The sequence below is a fragment of the Porites lutea genome, chromosome 13 (genome assembly GCF_958299795.1).
Source record: "Porites lutea chromosome 13, jaPorLute2.1, whole genome shotgun sequence".
Lineage (NCBI taxonomy): Eukaryota > Metazoa > Cnidaria > Anthozoa > Scleractinia > Poritidae > Porites > Porites lutea.
In genome coordinates this window covers 22,438,768-22,458,483 of record NC_133213.1, presented here as the reverse complement: position 1 = coordinate 22,458,483, position 19,716 = coordinate 22,438,768, and the positions used below count along the sequence as shown (strand labels likewise).

At 38.9% G+C, this 19,716-nt stretch overlaps 3 protein-coding genes across 3 annotated transcripts; 2 read left to right on the top strand and 1 right to left on the bottom strand.

Moving 5' to 3' along the window:
* Positions 1 to 1,767: 1,767 nt before the first annotated feature.
* LOC140923650 (peptide methionine sulfoxide reductase MsrB-like) lies at positions 1,768 to 5,708 on the bottom strand. Its single transcript, XM_073373720.1, has 5 exons — positions 5,579 to 5,708; positions 4,826 to 4,934; positions 3,869 to 4,073; positions 2,571 to 2,670; positions 1,768 to 1,908 (listed from the first exon to the last, which is right to left on the bottom strand). Exons 1-5 carry the CDS (start codon positions 5,664 to 5,666, stop codon positions 1,877 to 1,879), a joined length of 534 nt encoding a protein of 177 aa, XP_073229821.1. The 5' UTR covers positions 5,667 to 5,708; the 3' UTR covers positions 1,768 to 1,876.
* Positions 5,709 to 8,229: 2,521 nt separating this feature from the next.
* On the top strand, positions 8,230 to 9,666 carry LOC140922566 (uncharacterized). The gene has a single exon (XM_073372539.1). The coding sequence runs from the start codon at positions 8,230 to 8,232 to the stop codon at positions 9,664 to 9,666; it is 1,437 nt and encodes a 478-aa protein (XP_073228640.1).
* A 3,641-nt stretch (positions 9,667 to 13,307) lies between these two features.
* Positions 13,308 to 17,599, top strand: LOC140923333 (uncharacterized protein RP689-like). The gene is made up of 2 exons (XM_073373429.1): positions 13,308 to 13,535; positions 16,056 to 17,599. Exons 1-2 carry the CDS (start codon positions 13,521 to 13,523, stop codon positions 16,764 to 16,766), a joined length of 726 nt encoding a protein of 241 aa, XP_073229530.1. The 5' UTR covers positions 13,308 to 13,520; the 3' UTR covers positions 16,767 to 17,599.
* Positions 17,600 to 19,716: the final 2,117 nt, after the last annotated feature.

Below are 19,716 nucleotides of genomic sequence, written 5' to 3'. Positions count from 1 at the left end.
TCAGTTTGCACGGAAACCATTGGTGGCGTCGTTAAATGTCGGCTGTTTTCTCAGGCCTGGTCTTTCTCAACTTTTTTCCCCCTTGATTATCAATATTTAGACAAAAGATGTCGAGTACATGTATTTTAACACTTTTCAGTCTGACAGTTTAAATATTCTTTTCAGTGGTTTTCACTACAGTGGACGCTCTCGTAAGTGGACACCCTCGGGGTGCGAAAAAGGTATCCATAATATACGAGCTGGCCGCTTATGGGAATGTAAAAATACAGAGTTTGTATTTATGAACGTGGCTGCAAATAGAGCTGTCTGCTTAGGACTGAGAGTGTCCGTTAGGAGAGCTTCCACTATAGTCATTGTTGGAAATCCATGTAGTTTCTAAAAAGCAGCTAAAAACAAAAATGTTGTGTACCTTAACCATTGACTTGCATGTAAAACTAAAAGGCATTTTACATGTTGTTTGTTACTGTTATCTACTATAAGTTCAGTACTGTTTCAGCTTCTCAAATAAAAGTACCAAGATGATAGGAATCAAGATAGAACTTCCTATAGATAATGACCAAATTAATGACTTTAGATCAGAAATTTATTTGACCAAGTTATATTGATAAGAATGATAATAAACTGTTATTTGACTCTTACTCTGAAGCATGGTTAAATAGTGCGCTTTTATTATTATTATTATTATTATTATTATTATTATTAATATTATTATTATTATTATTATTATTGAAATTTTACTGATCATGTTAAAGCTGAATTCTTCTCTGTATCCTCCTCCTCCTCATCATCATTATTACTTATCATAGTAAAGTACCTGGGACATTTCACGGCAGCGCTCTAGCAGTACCCAGTATCCTCTGGTACTTTACTTTTGCTCTTGGGCAACTAGGAAATCTCATATTTGCATAGAATCATACGCTAGGCACCATGGATTTCACAGGCCCAGAGCACTGGGCTTCCTAGAATTTTTCTTAGAGCACTTCAGTTAGTCTTGCATTTGTACTACAGTATATGTATTATATGATTGTTTAATATTTCATTTAACCGGAGAGAATTGCTACCAGACAGCACACTTTTGTTGCACTGCAAGAAGCCCCAATCCTCCGTTCCCCCCCCTCCCCTCCACTGTCTTTTTGAACAGTGGAACTAACAGTTACTGTAGACGAACTGCTTTGGGCACATCAGCATTTAATGATGCAGATTGATTATTAAACTCAAAGGTTCAGTGTATGATATCGAATGCCGGTTTTAATATCCTTTACTTTTTTTAGTAATACTGTTAAACTAAAATGAATTGCCAAGGGTAAATTACCTCTTCAGTTTAAAATAAGCATCCCCCTCCCCCACTCCAATAGGCTGATTTAGCAACAGAACGGAAACATCAGTTGACGGCGGTGCACGCAAATGAAACAACTGGCTTGACCAATAGCTGAGCGGCAAATTAACATTCCTTTCATCAACTGACATTCCCGTTCTGTTGCCAAACCAGTCCAATAAAGCCCCCTCAACAATGACTGGAAAATATGCCCTTGGGTGCTTATCAATCAAGAGATGATAGTATAACAATAACTGTAGGATCGAAATGATTAAGTTTTGTAACATTTATCCATCAATTTTGAAAAGAAGACCTAAATTATTCCAGAAACTATGCATTATGAGCCAACTTAACACACTAGAACCCATCCTGGAGAGAAATAACATAACACTTAATATTTGGTACACCACTTTTAATTTCAGTAACTTTCTTTTCCAGATAAGCCACAAAATATCTGATAATTTTCCAAGCTCAGCCATTATAATAAGCAGAATTGTCATATTACATGAAGACATAAATTATTACCAACAGTTTGAACACTTCCACCGGGAGTCTTCAATTCTACAGCTCGCTCTTGTTTTTTTCACCAGCCCCTGTTCATAGATCAGAACGAAATGATTGTTAAATATGTTAAAGTGACTCTTTTTTATCAACAGCATAAAATCATGTGCTAATTTTTAGCTACCCCTACCCACCATAAACAAAATACAAACTGTACTGTGTTTTGTGAAAATCTTTGATGAGAATTCTAAATTTATTATCTTATTACAGTGAACTCTTGTCTTGCAGACATCTTGCTATAATGTAGCCTTTCTGAGAAAATAGCTGACATTTGGCGAGAGAAAGGAGCACAGAAATTCCATACTGATGACGCGTCACTACCTAGATCTGGGTAGTGCTCCTGATTGGTTGAATCAAATTTCCCGCGCAGCACGACTAATCAGAAGCACCACCCAGATTTGGGTAGTACGTGACACGTTATCAGTATGGAATTTCTCAGGCATCATTTGGTGGGGAAACCAGCAGAAGTGTCGCCAAATGTCAGCTGTTTTCTCAGGCTAGCTATAATGGACATCCCAATAGTACAGACAGCAGCTAAATCCCATGCAAAAACATAAATTACACACGTTTAACTGAAGTAAACTCCCGCTATTACAGACTCTTGATCTAGTTGCAAATGAGGACACTAAGGCAAGGTTCCTTATAAAAATATGGTGTCCACTTTTAAGGGAGCTGACAGATTATCATAACTTACCTTTGGAAGGGTCAAATTTCAGTGATGCTGAATTGATACAGTATCTAAGGCCAGTGGGCCTAGGGCCATCATCAAACACATGTCCCAAATGGGCTCCACACTGCAGTGAAAGAAGGTAAAACCAAAGAAAAAAGTATAACTCCACGTAGGTTTTAATCATTTTTCCATAACCTATTAAACTTGCTTGCTGATCGATGGCCTAAAAACGTCCATAGCAATTTAATTACAAGGTGGGTACAGGGTTGTCAAAAGTAGCCGGCTGCCAGTGAAAATCGCCGACTACTTGGTTAGTATCAGCCAGCTACTCTGCTTAGCATTTCTTTACGGATGGCGTATTTGAAATAAAATATCACTGGACTGGCCGCTTACTTTGACAACCCAGCCATCTACTTCAAAACTTTCTGACAACCCTTGTGGGTAGTTCGATCGGGATCCCTTATCCAGGGGTGGAGTGGGGGAGGGAAGGGGAGGGGGGGTTAAGTTGTTATAAATTTTCATTCAAACAATACAACCATAAGGTGCAGCTGTTTAAAATATTTCAATTTTACCGGGTAAGGCCTACTGAATACCGAAATTTCAGATTTCCTTGCCCTTTCTTATACATATAGAAGAACTTGTGATATCCCTAGACCCTTTCATACAGTTGTATACCAGAAGCCTGAAAAACGTACCCCTTCGGGCAGGGCCTCTGCCTCAAAGGCAATGGGGAGTGCCCCCCTAAGTACTAGACCCTTCTATAGATAGTAAGTTCTGAGGAGAACATTGCAGGGTACAAAGAAAGTCAGTTTTACAGCTTGCCATAGCCCAAAATTCATTTTAACTAGCCCCAAAAACATTTTGATAAGCAGGATTGATCACACAGTTGAGTTCTCCTGTAATTTGAACTCCTCAAAAAACTTCACTTGCCCATCGGGCAAGCGTAGAACAGAATTCAATAGCCCAATAGCAAAATCCACTAGTCCTGGGCTATCGGACACTACTTTCTTTGCATACTGTCATTGATTGTTATACTGAGGTCATTGTCATCACCACACCTACTCCTATACCAAACCCCTACTCTTAAATCTCACTCGCTTGCCTTAACCATTTAAGCCCTAAGAGTGATCAGCATACAATTTCTCCTTGTAATATCAATACTTCGTAAAACAGAGTGGTCATGAGAACAACGGACATGATCACACAAGACGAATTTGCTTGATATCTTTAATATCAACTTCTCCCCATTACTTTTGTAGGAAATGAGTAGCGGCAACAATTGAGAATTCAAATTTTGATCTTACGGGTTTCGCTGTACTTACATCAGCACAAGTCACTTCTGTTCTAGTCATTCCATATGATCGATCCAAAATCTCTCTGACACTTCCGTCCTTGGATGTCTCCCAAAATGAAGGCCACCCTGAACCTGAGTCAAATTTGGCATCAGAGAGGAAAAGCTCTTTGCCACAAACAGTACATCTGTAGGTTCCTTTCTTTTTGTTATCCACCAGTTTGCCAGTAAATGCCCTGTGAAAAGGAAAAACAGTGGACCCATAAATCCACAGACTGCATGTAGGTTTTAAAAATTTGTTCACGTAATATGTTTTAGTATTAATTAATTTATTAGTAGCCACAAGCAGAACCTCCTATTGTCATCTTGAGTGAGGAGAAAATGAGGCTTTGTCTGAATAGCCTCAAGCCTTTGAGGTTGCTGCAGCCTGAACTTCTGGACAAGTCAATCTTGTTTACTCTTGTTAAATTGATTTTTTGGGTGCTAGCATCTGTTTATTGATAAGCCGATGGTCATAACTATGCCTGCTGTAGCAAGCACGTGGCTGTTAGAACTAGGTTCAAAACAATATGCTTACAACATGCAGCGCATGCTCAACAAAGATCTTGCACAATTCATTTAAAGTTTTTCTTGAATACTTGCGTTAAAATCAAGCAAGTGAAAGAAAGACTTTACTGGCTCAGGGTGCACATAAAGACACTACGTCTTTCAAAATATGCATATGACAAGTATAATATTTTTCAATTCTACGAAACTGTAGGGTAGATCACTTATTACGTACTACATGTAGATATCAGCTATTCTAATCAAAACAAAACTTCCCAAATAATTTCCTAATAATCTCTCATTACATTGTTATCAAATTCCCAAATCTCGCCCCTCTTTTTTTGTTCCAAAACACTGATCTCGAATCCTGGCATTCAAATGTGTATTTAAAATGTGTTTGATCCAGGATCCTCCATTGAGAAACGTAGTACAAAGAACACACCTCTCTGTTCCCTTTTGTTGAGTGACATGATATTCCTGTGGTGTGAGTCGCTCCTTTAGTTCTTTTTGAGTAAACTGGACCTTGTAAGCCTCTTGATCACTTTTGGTTGCTGAATAAAGAAAAACATCTGACTGGTAAGACAAGGTTTTAGACACATAAACAAAAAATTAGCTAACAATTCAAGGAAAATTTTCTGGCTAAAGGTAGCAAGAAAGAGGACGAGACCAGCAGGATTTTACAACTTCAGGGCACAGTACAAGATCATTCTTGAAGTTGTGCGCAGATAAGCTTTAATAATGGTTATGCACAGCTCAGCTGGCATGGGAGTGGATGTAGACTGTTACAAGTCTTAAGATGCATATAAATGTATTATTTATTTCTTGCCCATTTTTCAGGATACCGAAATAACCTTCCAGAAGGGTCATTATTGCATAATTGACTAATGTCGAATCAAATTGTGTTTAAAGACAGCTGAGTAGAAAATTACATCGGCCTATTATTCAGCTATTGTTATTAAAAATTTGTTCAACTTAAACATCTTACTTTAGGATTGTTCCATCAGCCTATCTATGACGCATTTTTTTACGCTATAAAGTACAAGTAAGTTAAGGGTTAACACCATGACAATGCAAAACTTGACGATGGTTGTTTCTGACATGAAAGTCGTACAAAATTCTATTCGTCGATCAACGGTGTGATGCATGAGTTTACACCGCTGTCAAACGACTACAGCGGAAGATTCATTCATCTTACCTTCGCTCCCCATTGAAACGTCGTTAACAAGCACTAAGCTAAGAAGAAGAACGTACGAGCAATGATGATAGCCAGTGGAAAATTTCATAACTTCCCCGCTGATCAATCATTAGGAGAAAACATGAGCAAGAACTGGGAACTAAAGGATGAGAAAAAATCCATGACAACGTGTTCAAGTGGAAAATTTGGAATCTGGCGCAAACAGTTTTTTCACAGGTGGGATAGGGGAGTAGATATAAAATGCAAATTTTGCATTTAAGTATCTATACAGATAGACGACGAATTTTCGTAATCACTTATCTCAATGAAAAAAAAATACTGTGCATGACTTTGTATATATATACAGAGTCGTTTATTTGCGAATTTTTGAGTCTCTGTAGAGATATATACTAAGTGCAAAATTTGCATTTATCAAATCACCGAGTTCAGGGGACGAAATCTCCAACTCTGACTTCTCTGCCTCTATTGAAAACGACCCTCAGATAGGACAGGACCGTGAATGCACTTGCACAATGAAAACCAAAGAGAAAAAGATCTTGATCTTAGAGGGTTTTCGTCTCAAAAGACTCTCAAAACGTTTTGTTTACACAAGTGTCAATGACTTGGTCAACGCGTAACAGCGATGAACATACAGTTTTTCGGCTAGAATAACAAGAGAAAGACTGACATTGTCGGGAAGACTTACAATGTTCAGTTTGTGTCTAGAAGAGGAATAATGCTCTTATTTTGTAGGAAAACAAGTACATTACAAGGTTGCTGTACATTTTTTAAAAACGTCAACCACCGTCAGGAAGCGCTAAATGAAAAAACGAAAGCAAAGAAGGCGGTAGTTTTAAATTGCATTCTTGTACTTCACCAGCGGCACTTGGCAAAAGTGGCTGTCATTTTGATTTTACTTAACCAACTTTTAAGAAACTTTTTAGAAAAGTCCAGCAACTTCGGGCAACTTTTAAGAAAATTTGGAGCAAATTGTGGCTGACCATAGTGCGAACACACGTTTGAGCTTTTTAAAAAGATAACAAATAGCCTGACATATCCCCTTAAATAATCTCTTCACTCCGCTTCCAGTCAAATTTCGACTAATGTTTAATTAAGCTGTTAATTGATGGGTTTTGATCCAAAGCACTTTTGGTATTGTTAAGGGACGAAACTATTCCCTCAGCGACCCGCGGTGGTAACAATCGGCTGTTAAGTGTGTTGTCTGGTCATAGGCACTCATGCCTCAGGAATCTCAATTCCAATCTCCAGTGATGACGTTACTTCATCGTTTGGGTGAAGTATTTTGGGAAGTTTTTTGTGGAAGCCATACGGTGTATCCCTGTCATCCTGCCTATCTCTATTCAGACGGCGAGGAGCTTCAAAGCTTCTCCCTTCCCATCCCTGAGTAACTTCAAAGGGTTTAAGCTATGATCTCCAAACTAAGCGACTTTAATTTATCTGTGGACATTTTCAAGTCGTCCTGACGTGTACATCATCATCCCGCGTTACCATAGCAACCGAGCTTTGACAGCCATGTTTGTCAAAATGTTTACTTATTACACTAGAAGACTAGGTTTATTTCTTCTTTTACTTATTGAGTTATAATATCACACTTAATTCAGCATTATTTTATCAAATTTATTGTAACTGTAATGTAACCCAGGCTTTTTATAACCAAATAGCTGAAATAGCAGATACTAAATAAATAAATAAATAAAGTGTCTTTTTTCAAAAGATAAAATTACATGTCTTACGGTTACATTTAAATATAACAATGTTAATGGGTTAAAGTATGTCTCTAAAAAAGATTGGTATATACATAGAAAGAAATACAAAAATCGAATACAGAAAGTACACTATTACAAAGCTACATTATACTTGAAGACAATTCATTAAAGAATGTATTCTTAAAGCGGTCCGTGTGAATGGCGGGCATTGCGGGAGATTTATTCCTTAAGTTGTATCTTGTAATCTTAGTCTCAGGGACGTTAGCTCTAAGAGGGTGGTTCGGGATACTAGAAACCTAGCTAAACCTTCCTACAAATTCTGTGATCTTGCACTTTAAGTAATTCACCTATCTCTAATTTCTTGGATATGTATCTGCGTTTAAAACATCGATCTAAAAACTGCTGGGCTATAGTTAGCTCTGATTCAGAGGCCCCATACACAGATAAAGCATAAGTAATATTAGGTAGTACTATGGAGGAGAATAAATGGTCTACTTCTGCTTGGCTACATCCTTCTTTTCGGAGGCACCTGATGACTTACAAGCATTTATTAGCTTTACATAAGTTCAATTTTCAACAGTGTTTTTTTCTCTTAGAATTTCATAACTTGCAGGTTATTTTATGCTTCCTTCCTTTTACAATTACCTGGATTTAGATGGGTTTAAGTAAAATGGAATACATTTATAATTAAATCTAAATGGCAGATCCAAGATGGCGGATGGTTTAATTGTAATAAATGACGTCATCATAACATCAATGCCGCTCGATTAACGTGTTAACCAACTTCTTAATTCATCAGGTACCTTATTATTTGAGAATTATTTTTCGCTTTATGGCTACTTTTAGGGGAAAATTGATGAAAATTATTTGGTTCTGTCAATAACAGTCGTCTCAAGACTAAATAAAGAAGATACTGTGTTAGACACTGCCTTGAACCTTTGCGGGATGAAGCTATTACGACTCGACCGCAAAGGACGCAAAGGAGGGGGTTGTGCTTTGTATTTTGCAGAACATTTATTTGCTATTCATCGCAAAGATTTGTTTATTGAGGGTCTTGAAGCGATTTGGCTACAAGTCAAGACTTCTAGCACCCTGGCCCTATTTTCTGTCATTTACAGACCACCTGACGACAACCTTTTCTTCGAACGCATCAACACGCCACTTGAAAAAGCCTGGCTGAGATCTGAAAATATTTTTCTACTCGGCGACTTTAACTGTGACTTTTCTTTTCAAGGCGATTCAGATAACATCCTGCACCGAAACACAATCAAACCGCGTTCTATCTTTGAGTCGTTTAATATGCATAATATGATTCAGGAGGCCACAAGATCAACAATTTCATCACGCACATTGCTAGATCTCTTTGTAACAACAAAAAGGGTTCTCATCAGCTATTCTGGAGTATTTCCACTGGGACTATCAGATCATGATTTAATTTGTGCAACCATTCGGCTCAAGAACAAAAGACCATCGCCAAAAATCATCAAAACAAGAAATTACAAAAGAATGGACGTAGAGAAATTTAAACATGATCTTGAAAGTACTCCATTTCACATCGCATCCATCTTCGAAGAGCCTGACGACCAGCTATGGGTTTGGGAACGACTATTCGACGATATTTCCAATGAACATGCTCCGTGGAGGGAGATAAAGGCAAGAAGCTTTTCCTCCCCATGGATAACTTGCGAAATTCGTCACAAAACGAACCGACGGTATAAACTGTTTAAAGCGGCAATCTCTAGTAAATGTCCAGAGCAGTGGTCTAATTACAAACGAGTCAGGAACGAAGTTGCATCTGATCTAAGAAAAGCTAAATCATCTTATTTTTCCACCATTTTTAATGAAGTCAAGTCCTCGAGTGCATACTGGAATCTTCTTAAAAGGGCTACCAACCCCAAGGTCCGCAAAAACATGGGGCCTCTTAAAAAGGAAGACAGCACCCTGGAATTTACCGACTCGGGAAAAGCAAACCTGATGAACTCTTATTTTGCTACGATTGGCCTAAAGCTATCCAACACTTTACCCCCGCCTACAAGTTGTGGACACGGGATAACTTGCGCAGACAAGGGCGAGATGGATACTCCTCGACTCACAGATGTCTATGTTTCAAAGTCTTCAGTGGCGGACAAAATAAAGGCGCTAAAAACAAGAAAATCCACGGGTCCTGATAACATACCTCCAAAGCTTTTAAAGCTAGCAGGCGATGCAATTGTCCCGTCACTCCTCAGCCTATTCCGACTCTCCATTACCACCGGTAGGGTGTTCACTAGCTGGGAAACTGCGAGGCTTGCTCCAGTATATAAAAAGGACGATGAAACCGACTGCTGCAATTATAGACCGATATCATTGCTAAGTTACCAAGCAAGATCCTTGAATCAGTAGTCAACGACACAATTGTTCGTCATGTATACAAAGCTAATAATCTAGTCACGGACAAACAATGGGCATACCGCGCAGGATTTTCAACAGAACTGTTACTAATACAACTTACTGAAACATGGAGAGAAGCTGTGGACGCAGGCTTAGTGGTAGCAGTTGCCTTCATAGATTTTAAAAAGGCATTCGATAGTGTGTCGCACGCCATTCTCGAAACGAAGTTGGAAAGGGACTTTGGCATATCAGGGCTACTCCTGGATTGGCTTAAAAGTTACTTGAAGGAAAGACAGCAATACACAGCTGTTAATGGATCAACTTCAGAGATGATACGGATCGCTTTTGGAATTCCTCAAGGGTCTGTCTTGGGGCCGACACTTTTTACTCTCTTCACGAACGATCTTCCGTCCTCAGTATCTTCCGGATCCGTCTGTATGTTTGCCGACGACACAACGGTTTACTGCATAAGTGACACGGCAGAAAAAAGTATTGCCAAGTGAAATTCTGCACTTCGTGAATTAAACGAGTGGTGCCTCATTAACAGATTAACACACCACCCAAGTAAAAGTGAGGCCATGCTAATCTCTAGAAGAAATCCCCCGGTTAACATTCCCCCGATCTTTATCGGAAATTCTACGACTGAGTGCGTATCGAAATCACGATTACTGGGAATGACCGTCGATGAGAAACTGACCTGGACTCAACATATGCTGGAACTCAAAAAATCATTTGCTAAAAAACTAGGATTACTTAAGAAGTCGAGATTTCTCCCTAGAAACGTTCGTCAGGACCTCTATTTTAAGGTCATCTTGCCTTCAGTGGCCTATGGTCTTATACTATGGGGATCCTGCTGCAATTCCGACTTATTTCAGTCCCTGGAAAGACTTCACTGCAGGGCTGCGATACTTATCTTTCATTTGCCGAAAGACATGGCATCTGCTGATGTCCTACAACTGGCCCAATGGCCGACTCTGTCTATTTATTATAAATTAGCCATTTTTATCTGTCTTCATAAAGCTTTCCACGATAGGTTACCTGTCACATTAATCGACCTGATTTCTAAGAAACGGGCCACAAACTATTCAACCCGGACTTGCGCTTCTTTAATTGTTCCACGCTTCAACACGCGTTACATACATGAAAGACTCTGTCGCGTTTAGAGGCTCAGTCCTGTGGAATGCAGTGACCAACAACTGTAGTGCCCTGACAAAAAACATTCCTTATCGTGATCTCAGGCTAAAGCTTAAATCTCAAGCTAATTTTAATGAATTCAGCTTTAAGATAACGTCTGCATCCACTTGTAATTTTAGAAAAGATGACTTTGTATATACTTAAATTTATGCTCATAATTTCATATTTGTAAGCGTTAATTTAGTTCAAACGTTTTGTCTGTATATACCCCTAGTTTTTAGTTTCTTTTTCAGTTTACTTGTAATTAGTTAATTGCAAACGAACCCACAAGCTCATGTATCTTTAATACTCATCGTTTTAAAATAAAGGCTATCTATCTATCTATCTACTTATAAAGAAGTTTGGCGTTGCTAGAATATTACTCATCTCCTCCCTGCCTTTCTATCAGTTAACACAGCATTAAGTCTAGGCAAGCTAGTATTGTTTCTTGAAATACTGGAAAGCGGAAGACAGTTATTCATAATGGGAAAGAACTAACCAAACACTTGTTATTATGCAAAAAATCACTTTTCCCCGGGATATTTATTAGCATATGAAAAGAAATTACTAATGATAGACATTTTAAGAGGGAAAGGTTTTGGTACATTAGTAATGAAAGAGAAGATCATCTCGATCCTATAACTATCCCGAGAAAAGGTTTATCTTTGACCCGCAATAGCTAATTATTGAAGACCTGGAATTGATTGCCCGTTTCGTGGCCTAAATTTAACCACCCCGTTCATTACAACGTACATTACAAAACAGAATTATTTGCTTGGCTTTAGCATCTACCGGTCGCTTTTATAGCCCCAAACCGTACATTACTTTTTTATAGAACATGTAATGGAAAACTATCTTCAAAGTATTTGACGACAAAAAACAAAAATCCGAAAGCAATATAAGAAAGATGATGTCTAGGTGACTCTAACGAGGAACTCTAAAAACAATTTCTAATGAAAATTTGAATGTTTCTTGGAATGGTTATAAATAGGTCGCTTTCCGAGAAATTGGTTGTCTTTACACTAGGCTGTTAAGTAAGACTTAAGAGCCGCTAAGTTTTACTTAACCAAAAATTCGTGTGTGAAGGCCTAAGTAAAATCTCAAGTAACTTTGCTTTGCATCTCATTAAAGTCGGAAAGTTGAAACGATTCAAGAAAGTTTCAAGCGACTTGAAAACCATCCTTATGACCGACTTAGCTGACTTGCGGTTTTTTTTTTTTGCGGTTTCTTGAGCTTTGAGAAAGGCGAGACAGGTCAATCAATCTTAATTTTGTTGCGTGGAAAAATAACCTGGAGTAAAAAAGAATCGGTTGCGTGTGAAGCTTTTTTTTACTTGAAGTAATTAAAATTTACTTGTCTTGAAATATTTCTTAGCTTACTTAGGCTCTAGTGTGAAGATAGCCTCCCACGCAGACGTTCTTAGGGTTTCGAACGTGAAATAGAGTTTAGTTGCGATATTTCGACTGGCCAATAGATATCTCAGTAAACCTGATGAAGACTAGTTTACTGAGGATCGATCCCACAGGTATGTGTCTTTGCCGTGGCTAATCTTGACCAAGAAATGAAAATACAAATACATTTAAAATACATTTAATTAACTCTAAATGGCAGATCCAATATGGCGGATGGTTTTAATTATAATAAATGACGTCACCATATCATCAATGCCAATTTGGTTCTGCCAACAATTCAGCAATTATGAAGGTATAAAAATACAGTCGTCTCAACACTAAATAAAGTAGATAGTTAGCTTATAAAGCGGTTTTGGCATTACGCTACTCTCATGCCTTTATAGCAGCTAATACGGCATGTAAGTCTAGAAAAGAAGGGGCGTAGGCAGTACAAATGTTTGGTTTGATCACTCTACCGCTTGTAATAAATTATGCGTTGTTGGGGTGAGCTAAAAAGCTAAGAGCTCAAAGTGTTGGTGGGGTCAGTGCATACTTGTCATGCGTACATTTTTCAGGATACTGTGGAAAGTCAGCCAGGCCTACAAACGAGGAGTCGAAAAGCTGGCTACGCCCCTGACAAGTATTGTTTCTTGAAAGATTGGAAAGCGGAAGACAGTTATTCATAATGGGAAAGAACTGACTAGACACTTACTAGTATGCAAGAAAGCACGTTGCCCCGGGGGTATTTATTAGCGTATGAAAAGAAATGACTAATGACTAAGGTTTAAGTAATGAAATAAGATAATCTCGATCCTATCTCTATACCTTAACTGTCCTTAACTATCCCAAGATAAGGTATCTTTGACCCTCAAAAACTACTATTAAAACTGGGATCGATTGCCTGTTCGGATCGGGATCTGGTTGCAGTTTTCGGATCGGAAACTGGGATCGATTTCCCGTTTCGTGGCCTAACTTTTATCCACCCCTTTCAGTACAATGTACAATACAAAACAACATTATTTCCTTGGCTTGTGCATCCACTGGCAGCTTTAATAGACCTAAAGCGTACATTGGCGGGAAAAAAATTGGAAACTTCTGAAGCGATGTAGCAAGTGTTGATTGAATGAACATCTGGCACGTGCTACAAAAGCTTTACCCCTGACTGTGTATTTCCGCCTTCAGGTCACCCAATATTTTCCTTTTCGCCGACATTTTGTTGGTTTCTTCGTAGTGTTGCAGTCGAAGCAGTACAAGAAGACAAAGCTGAAGGAAATTTAACATAAGCACTTTCAGCCGGTAACCATGTCTGCAAAAAAGGTAAAGTTAACGTTAATAGTTGATGAACTGTGAACCCCACGCGCAAGGCGTGTTTAATATCTAAGGCTATAGTACTGCTTAAAAGTGCTCGAAACTTTATTCTCGCCTAGCTGTTAGACGTCTAGACTCTTCAGTTACGGGAAAAAAAAGGTTTTGGAATATTCATCAGTAGAAAGGATTTCGGGAAAACAATTTACTTCTTCACATCTACAAAAATTTACTTGCCCGTCAGTGCTTCAGTTAGTGCATGTGCGCCACTTATCTTACCCTTTGCTTTGCAAGTGAAAGTTTCACTTTTAGCTGGAAAAAAAAAAAAAGAGGACCAATGATAGGTTGCTCATCTGAACTTTTGGACGACAATTGTATCCGTGTATCTTTGTATGAAGGTTATCTTGTGAATTTTAAAATATGTGTTTGTTGGTACATAACTTGCGTCGGATCGCGTGATCAGACGCGATGGAGTTTATTAGTCGGGAAGTGGTGGTCAAAATGGCAATGTTTGCGGGCCGTCCTGTAATAAACACAAAATATATAACCCGCATAAAGTCGAGGAGCAAATACAATAAATTTCTATACTAAGTGTACCTTTCAAGGCAAAACATGAAACGCTGACTTCGAAATGGTGCCGTTAAAAATACTTTAAGTAAATTTGCATACGTCATTTGAAAACTCTTGATTTCCACTGACGCGTTTTTGGCTACGCATGTAAACGCAAGCAAATTTTAATCACGTAAATAAAATAGAGACAAGATGTAAAGTGTTGAGATTAAACGTGAAGTTGAGCGAGGTTCCACTTTTACGCTCACGTGCGACCTTTCAGACATTGCCTCTATTTTATTTGCGAACGTAAATTTTACGCACTTACCCAAGTTAAAAATTACGTGGCAATGGGAGACTAGACGCGTAAGTGGCCTATCGTGTCTGTGCGTTAATTCAAAATTTAATTTATGCGTCGTTAAGAAACACCGGAAATGGCAAGTGTCATTAAATGTATATCAAATACAAGCTGTACTTTGCCTCTTCGTCGCTTTAGTATTCGCCATAAAAATCAGCTGAAACAAGTACGATATTTACATTGATCTTAAAAGTTTGAAGTGAAATTTCAACAGAAATGGACTTGACAGTCGTCCCTTTCAAGTTAGCTGTCAACAACTATCGTTACATCCTGGGAAATAATTAATAGAGGAGTTCACGCTCATAGCTACGTCATGCGTAATCAGGGAAAGATGGCCGGAAATTCAAAGATTTGTATTGGAATTCAAAGCCAGCTAATTCTTCCTGTATTTATATATTTGATGCTTTCTCCTTGAAAAGAGTAACTAACGATTTCAAAGAAATATTAACTAAATCTGGAGTGCAAAGAAGTCCGTGATCAGTTTTCCGGAAAACCTCAATTTTCCTATACATTGTAATATTTTGATACTGTCGAATTACAGAAAATGTTCGGGAAAATCAAGGTTTTCTAATAACTGGTCACGGACTTCTTTGCACTCCAGATTAGTGTATTATTTCTTTGAACAAGTAAGTACAAACAAGCCTTTCTAGACAATATCAACATGCATTTAAAATGAATGCAAAATTGGCATTTTTCCAAAGGGGATAGATAGTCCATGATTTTGGTCAAAAAGTTGAAGTTTTTTCATCTTTTGTGTTTATCAAAAATAGATCGAGAAAAAGTGTTTGCTGACGTTCTAGATAAAAAAGAAGCCTTTAAAGACTATAAGAACAACTGTTTATGAAAAACGGAAAATTAGAATTTTTCGAAAGGGGTTAGTCCATCGTTTTGGTCAAAAATTTGAGATTTCTTCAACTTTGATTTTTATGCAAAATAGACCCCAAAAAAGTATCTGGGAACGTTCTAATTAAAAATAAAATTTCTATAATTTTTTGTAACCCCCTGTAACCCCTTGTAACCCCCTGTAAACCTGAGTTTTGCCGGTCACTTCCGGAAACGAGACTCATAATATTTCCACATTTAACACGGGCGAGAAATCGTCAAATTACTCCGAAAACCTCTCGCTTTCTCCACATAACGCGTCGCATGGAAACTTTTCTAGACTCAAACAGTCAATTTATTGGAGATCCCGGATGTGAACCAGCGGTTGAAAAGGAGCCATGGAGCCCCCGTCTTTCAAACAATTTTTTACTAAGTTTTTGGCCTGGTCAAAACTCAGGATCAATTTTGCTGTCGCCGAATAGCTTTGACCACTACAACCTATTTTTTGAGGCCAGAAACTAGTCACCGCCCACAACAAAGCTTCACACCCGAGGTAATTATGCAATTTCTACTTGCTCAGTTTTCTTGAATTTGATGTAAATGTCTTCAAAGCAATTTATCCATTCAAAATTTTTCAATCTGTCCGAATACAGAGAGGTTATCGGGAAAAATTCACTGCTCATTGCACATATAGATTTGAATTTGATTTGAATTTGCTACTAGTTGCGGCAACGAATGGAAGATTCATTTTTCAAATAATCGATTCATAATTTTTCTTTTTTTGCTCAACAATAACATTTTAGATGTTATCAAAAGTGGCTTCACTGCAGTGTTGCAAGTCATGCTGGGTAAGCAAGAAGACTGTCACCATGGTAACCCTGCTGGTTGCTGTTTTGATCTACATTGGCTTTAGTTTGGTGGATATGGGCAGATATACAGGAAACAGGTTCTGGGCGTCCGTTACTCCTTGCTTTAAGTCCAAACAACATACCGTTCGCTTAATAGAACTCGCCCACAAGACACATTTGGTTTTAGACAGTATGGGAGTTGACCATTGGTTGATGTACGGATCCCTGTGGGGTCCCCTGAGGGGCATACCAGGTCCCCTCCCATGGGATGATGACGTTGATATTGGCATGGATGGGAATGGCGATTTTAAAAAGATACCCCTGAAAGAATTCAAAGCGAAATTTGAGGCTGCCGGTTTGGTACTGATAGACAAACTTCAAGAGAGTGGATATTTATCAGTCAAAGGATACGGCGAAAGTATAGGATTATTTCTTTATTATAATTATCGAGGCACTATGATGCGATCTGGTTATGAGTCGTGGCTATTTTACATTCACTACAGATTCCGCCATAGTTTTCCCGCCAAACTTTTACAGCACCCCCTACCCAAGGTCAAATTTGGCTCCTTTAACATTTCTGTTCCAAGAGGGGGTATAGAGATAATGAAGCATTTATACCCCACCGATTGGTGGAAGGTGGTCAAGCCAAAGAGCTGTAAAGATTAGTGATAAAATCAGATCCAATATTGCACTAAAATCTCTGAGCCAGCCTAGGCAGCTAGTTTCATTCGAGGCGTTCCCAGGCCTCCCTACTTTACGCGGCAAATTAGTCTCGAGTTATGTGGTCTCAATGACATTTCTATACACCACCGAGAGGTACAACCTTGAGGACCTGGGAATATGCACGCGAGAAGGGTCTTAGGCATGCACTCTTATAGAAGTGCAAAATTTTCAAAAATCTGAATTTGTATATCTTATTTATTTTCCGTGACGTAGTGCTCACTTTCGCTTTACAATCTAAAAGTTGATATTGTTATACGTTATGCTTACTGTCACCTATTATCCCGTCCTTGAGGTGCGATATAAGCTGTAGAAAGTGGCGCGCAATTCGCCACTTTCTACAAAGAGTAACGCGAAGGGAACTGGAGTCGGAATGTGTCCCGTAAGTGTTTCTGGGATTGTTATTGAGGACGCGCCTGCGCACCGGTAGCTATCCGGGAATTTCATTTTCTCCCTGTCCCTAGTAACAGTCCCAGTGGTCTTTGCGAAAGATACCAGTTCCCTCCGCGTTTATAATTTATATTATTTATTTATCTTAATATATTTTACTAGCTTCGCCTATTACACAATAAAAAAATAAATTAATTAAAAAGAATGATAAATACTGTATATACTGAAACAAAGAATAATAAATGCTTAATTAGGTAAAGATGCCACAACAGCGGTAAGCCAGTTACAGTGGTCCCAGAGCTTAAAAAATATGTAAAAAACAGTGAAGCTACATATGACTATTAAAAACAACAACGAACACGGACAGACACGTTACGTAAAACGTTACATGACGGACAGATGGATTTCCTGGATCTTGGGTTCTCTGGGTCGTAGTTATGTTCTAAGGTTTCTAGTACATAGTACTGATACATGATGGATTTGAATTGACTGATCTGAAGGTTGCATGAAAGTTGAAGGTCATTTGCTAAGGTGTTCCAGACTCTGCCGCTGCTATTAAAAAAAGATCTCTGAAAAGTGACAGTATTACATTTCCTTGAAGTAAAGTGAGTAACATTATGGTTGCTGTTAGATCTGCTAGTGCGAGTAACTAAGACTTGTGAAAGAACAAAAGGACTAACTCTAACTGTGCCGGTTACAACTTTGAAAAAGAAAGTCATGTCTAAAAACCCGCGCCAATAGGAGATGGGTGATAAGTTTCATTAGTCTGACCCTTTTTGTTTGGTCACATATGAATGGTACGTAGATCCAGATACTTTGTAGCGCGCCTCTGGACACGCTCGGGCTTTCGAATCAGATCTATTCAATGGGGAGTCCAGACTTGCGTGGCATAGCCAAGATGGGATCTTACTAGGGTGAGGTATGCCCAGCGTGTGAGCGTAATGTTTTTGACGAGTCTGGTGTTTCTCCGTACATATCCCTGGAGCATGCTGGCCTTCAGCGCATTACTCACTGACTTGCTTATTCCAAGTAAGGTAATCCGTGATGTAAACAACAAGATCCTTCTCGGCAGAGACAGCTTCAAGCTGAGAGCCGTCCATAATATAGACAAAGATGACGGGTTTAAGTTTCCTAGTGATACGCTGCGCTTTGCATTTGCTGAAGTTAAAGTTTAGGCTAACAAAATCTGACCACTTGACCAGGTCAACAGGTCCTCTTGAAGTTTTTCTGTATTGCGCGTTGCTGTAATTTCTTTGAAAATCTTTGCGTCATTGGCGAAAGCGGCAATCTGACTTGATCTAACCACATCTGGCAGAGAGTTCAGATACAGACGGAACAACATGGGGCCCAGGATCGATCCGTGTGGGACCCCTGAAGTCACAGGTAAGGGGCTTGATGTTGCACCCAATGAAGTCACTCGCTGGGATCGATTGTGCAGGTACGATTCTAGCCATGTTCGTAAGTCTCCCCCCCCCCCCCCCCAAAAAAAAAAAAAATACTCATGTAGCTTCCTTAAGAGTTTTGCGTGGTTTACTTTGTCAAAAGATTTAGACCTGTCCAGATAGATTATATTTGCTTGTCCTCCTCTGTCCAGGTTTGTGCCAATTTGTCTAGACCTTCAACAAGCTGGGTTACACATGACCGTTCAGCTATGAAGCAATGCTGACATGCGCTAATAAGATTGAAAACGTGGTCCTTAACAGCATTAAATATGCACCTCTCCATGACTTTAGGAACAATAGAAAGTAGCTAGATCGGCACGCAGTTTTCCGCTTGTTTTTTGTTATCCTTTTTGAAAACAGGAACGATGTTTGAAAATTGGCGAATAGCTCAGTGGTTGACCGCAGATTTTATCAAGTGGCACCGTATGGCTTGTCTGCTATCAAATTACGTATGTATTATACTAGCGGCGGAGAATCAGAAGTCGCGTTCGTAATCAAAATTCTATCTTGCTCCAAGAGTCGGCGTTACCCTTGTCCAGGGGAACGGATAAAGGGGACTCTGGGCGCGAGATTGCTTTGCCTAGTTTCTAGTCCTCATTTTGCGCGGGGACTATGCCTTTCGGGTCACGTAGTACGAGCGAGATTTTTGTGCAAATCTTTTCACCAAGATGCATTGACCGAAAAGGCCTGGGAAGACACAGTAGAAGGACAACGCAAGGGATTGCTCAGAACGTTGCGATCTTGTGAATACATGTACGTACAGGGTTCGATTCAATTTACTTGCTGTTAATTAGATTCACCTTACAATCAACTAAAAGGGAGGAGCCTTAATTGACATATTAGATAAAAGTACGTCGAAAGAAAGCCACTTCTCTCGTCTCTAATTTGAGCATTTTTTATATGCATTTGTTGTTTCACATAGTTCAAGAGTTTTTTAAAACATGTTTTACCTTTTCCCGATTGAAGTTCTTTCTTTGCCAAGTTATTTCGAAGTAGAAACACGACTCGAATGCTTTGAGTGGCCATTTCTGTTTTTATCTTCTGGATACGGTCTGCCTTCCCCT

Coding starts and splice junctions, on each gene's coding strand:
- LOC140923650 (XM_073373720.1), bottom strand. CDS start 5,666: ATGAAATTTTCCACTGGCTATCATCATTGCTCGTACGTTCTTCTTCTT. Junction 4,074..4,825: donor CAACAAAAGGGAACAGAGAG/GTGTGTTCTTTG, acceptor TCCTTTTCACAG/GGCATTTACTGGCAAACTGG. Junction 2,671..3,868: donor CAGAAGTGACTTGTGCTGAT/GTAAGTACAGCG, acceptor CTTTCACTGCAG/TGTGGAGCCCATTTGGGACA.
- LOC140922566 (XM_073372539.1), top strand. CDS start 8,230: ATGAAGCTATTACGACTCGACCGCAAAGGACGCAAAGGAGGGGGTTGT.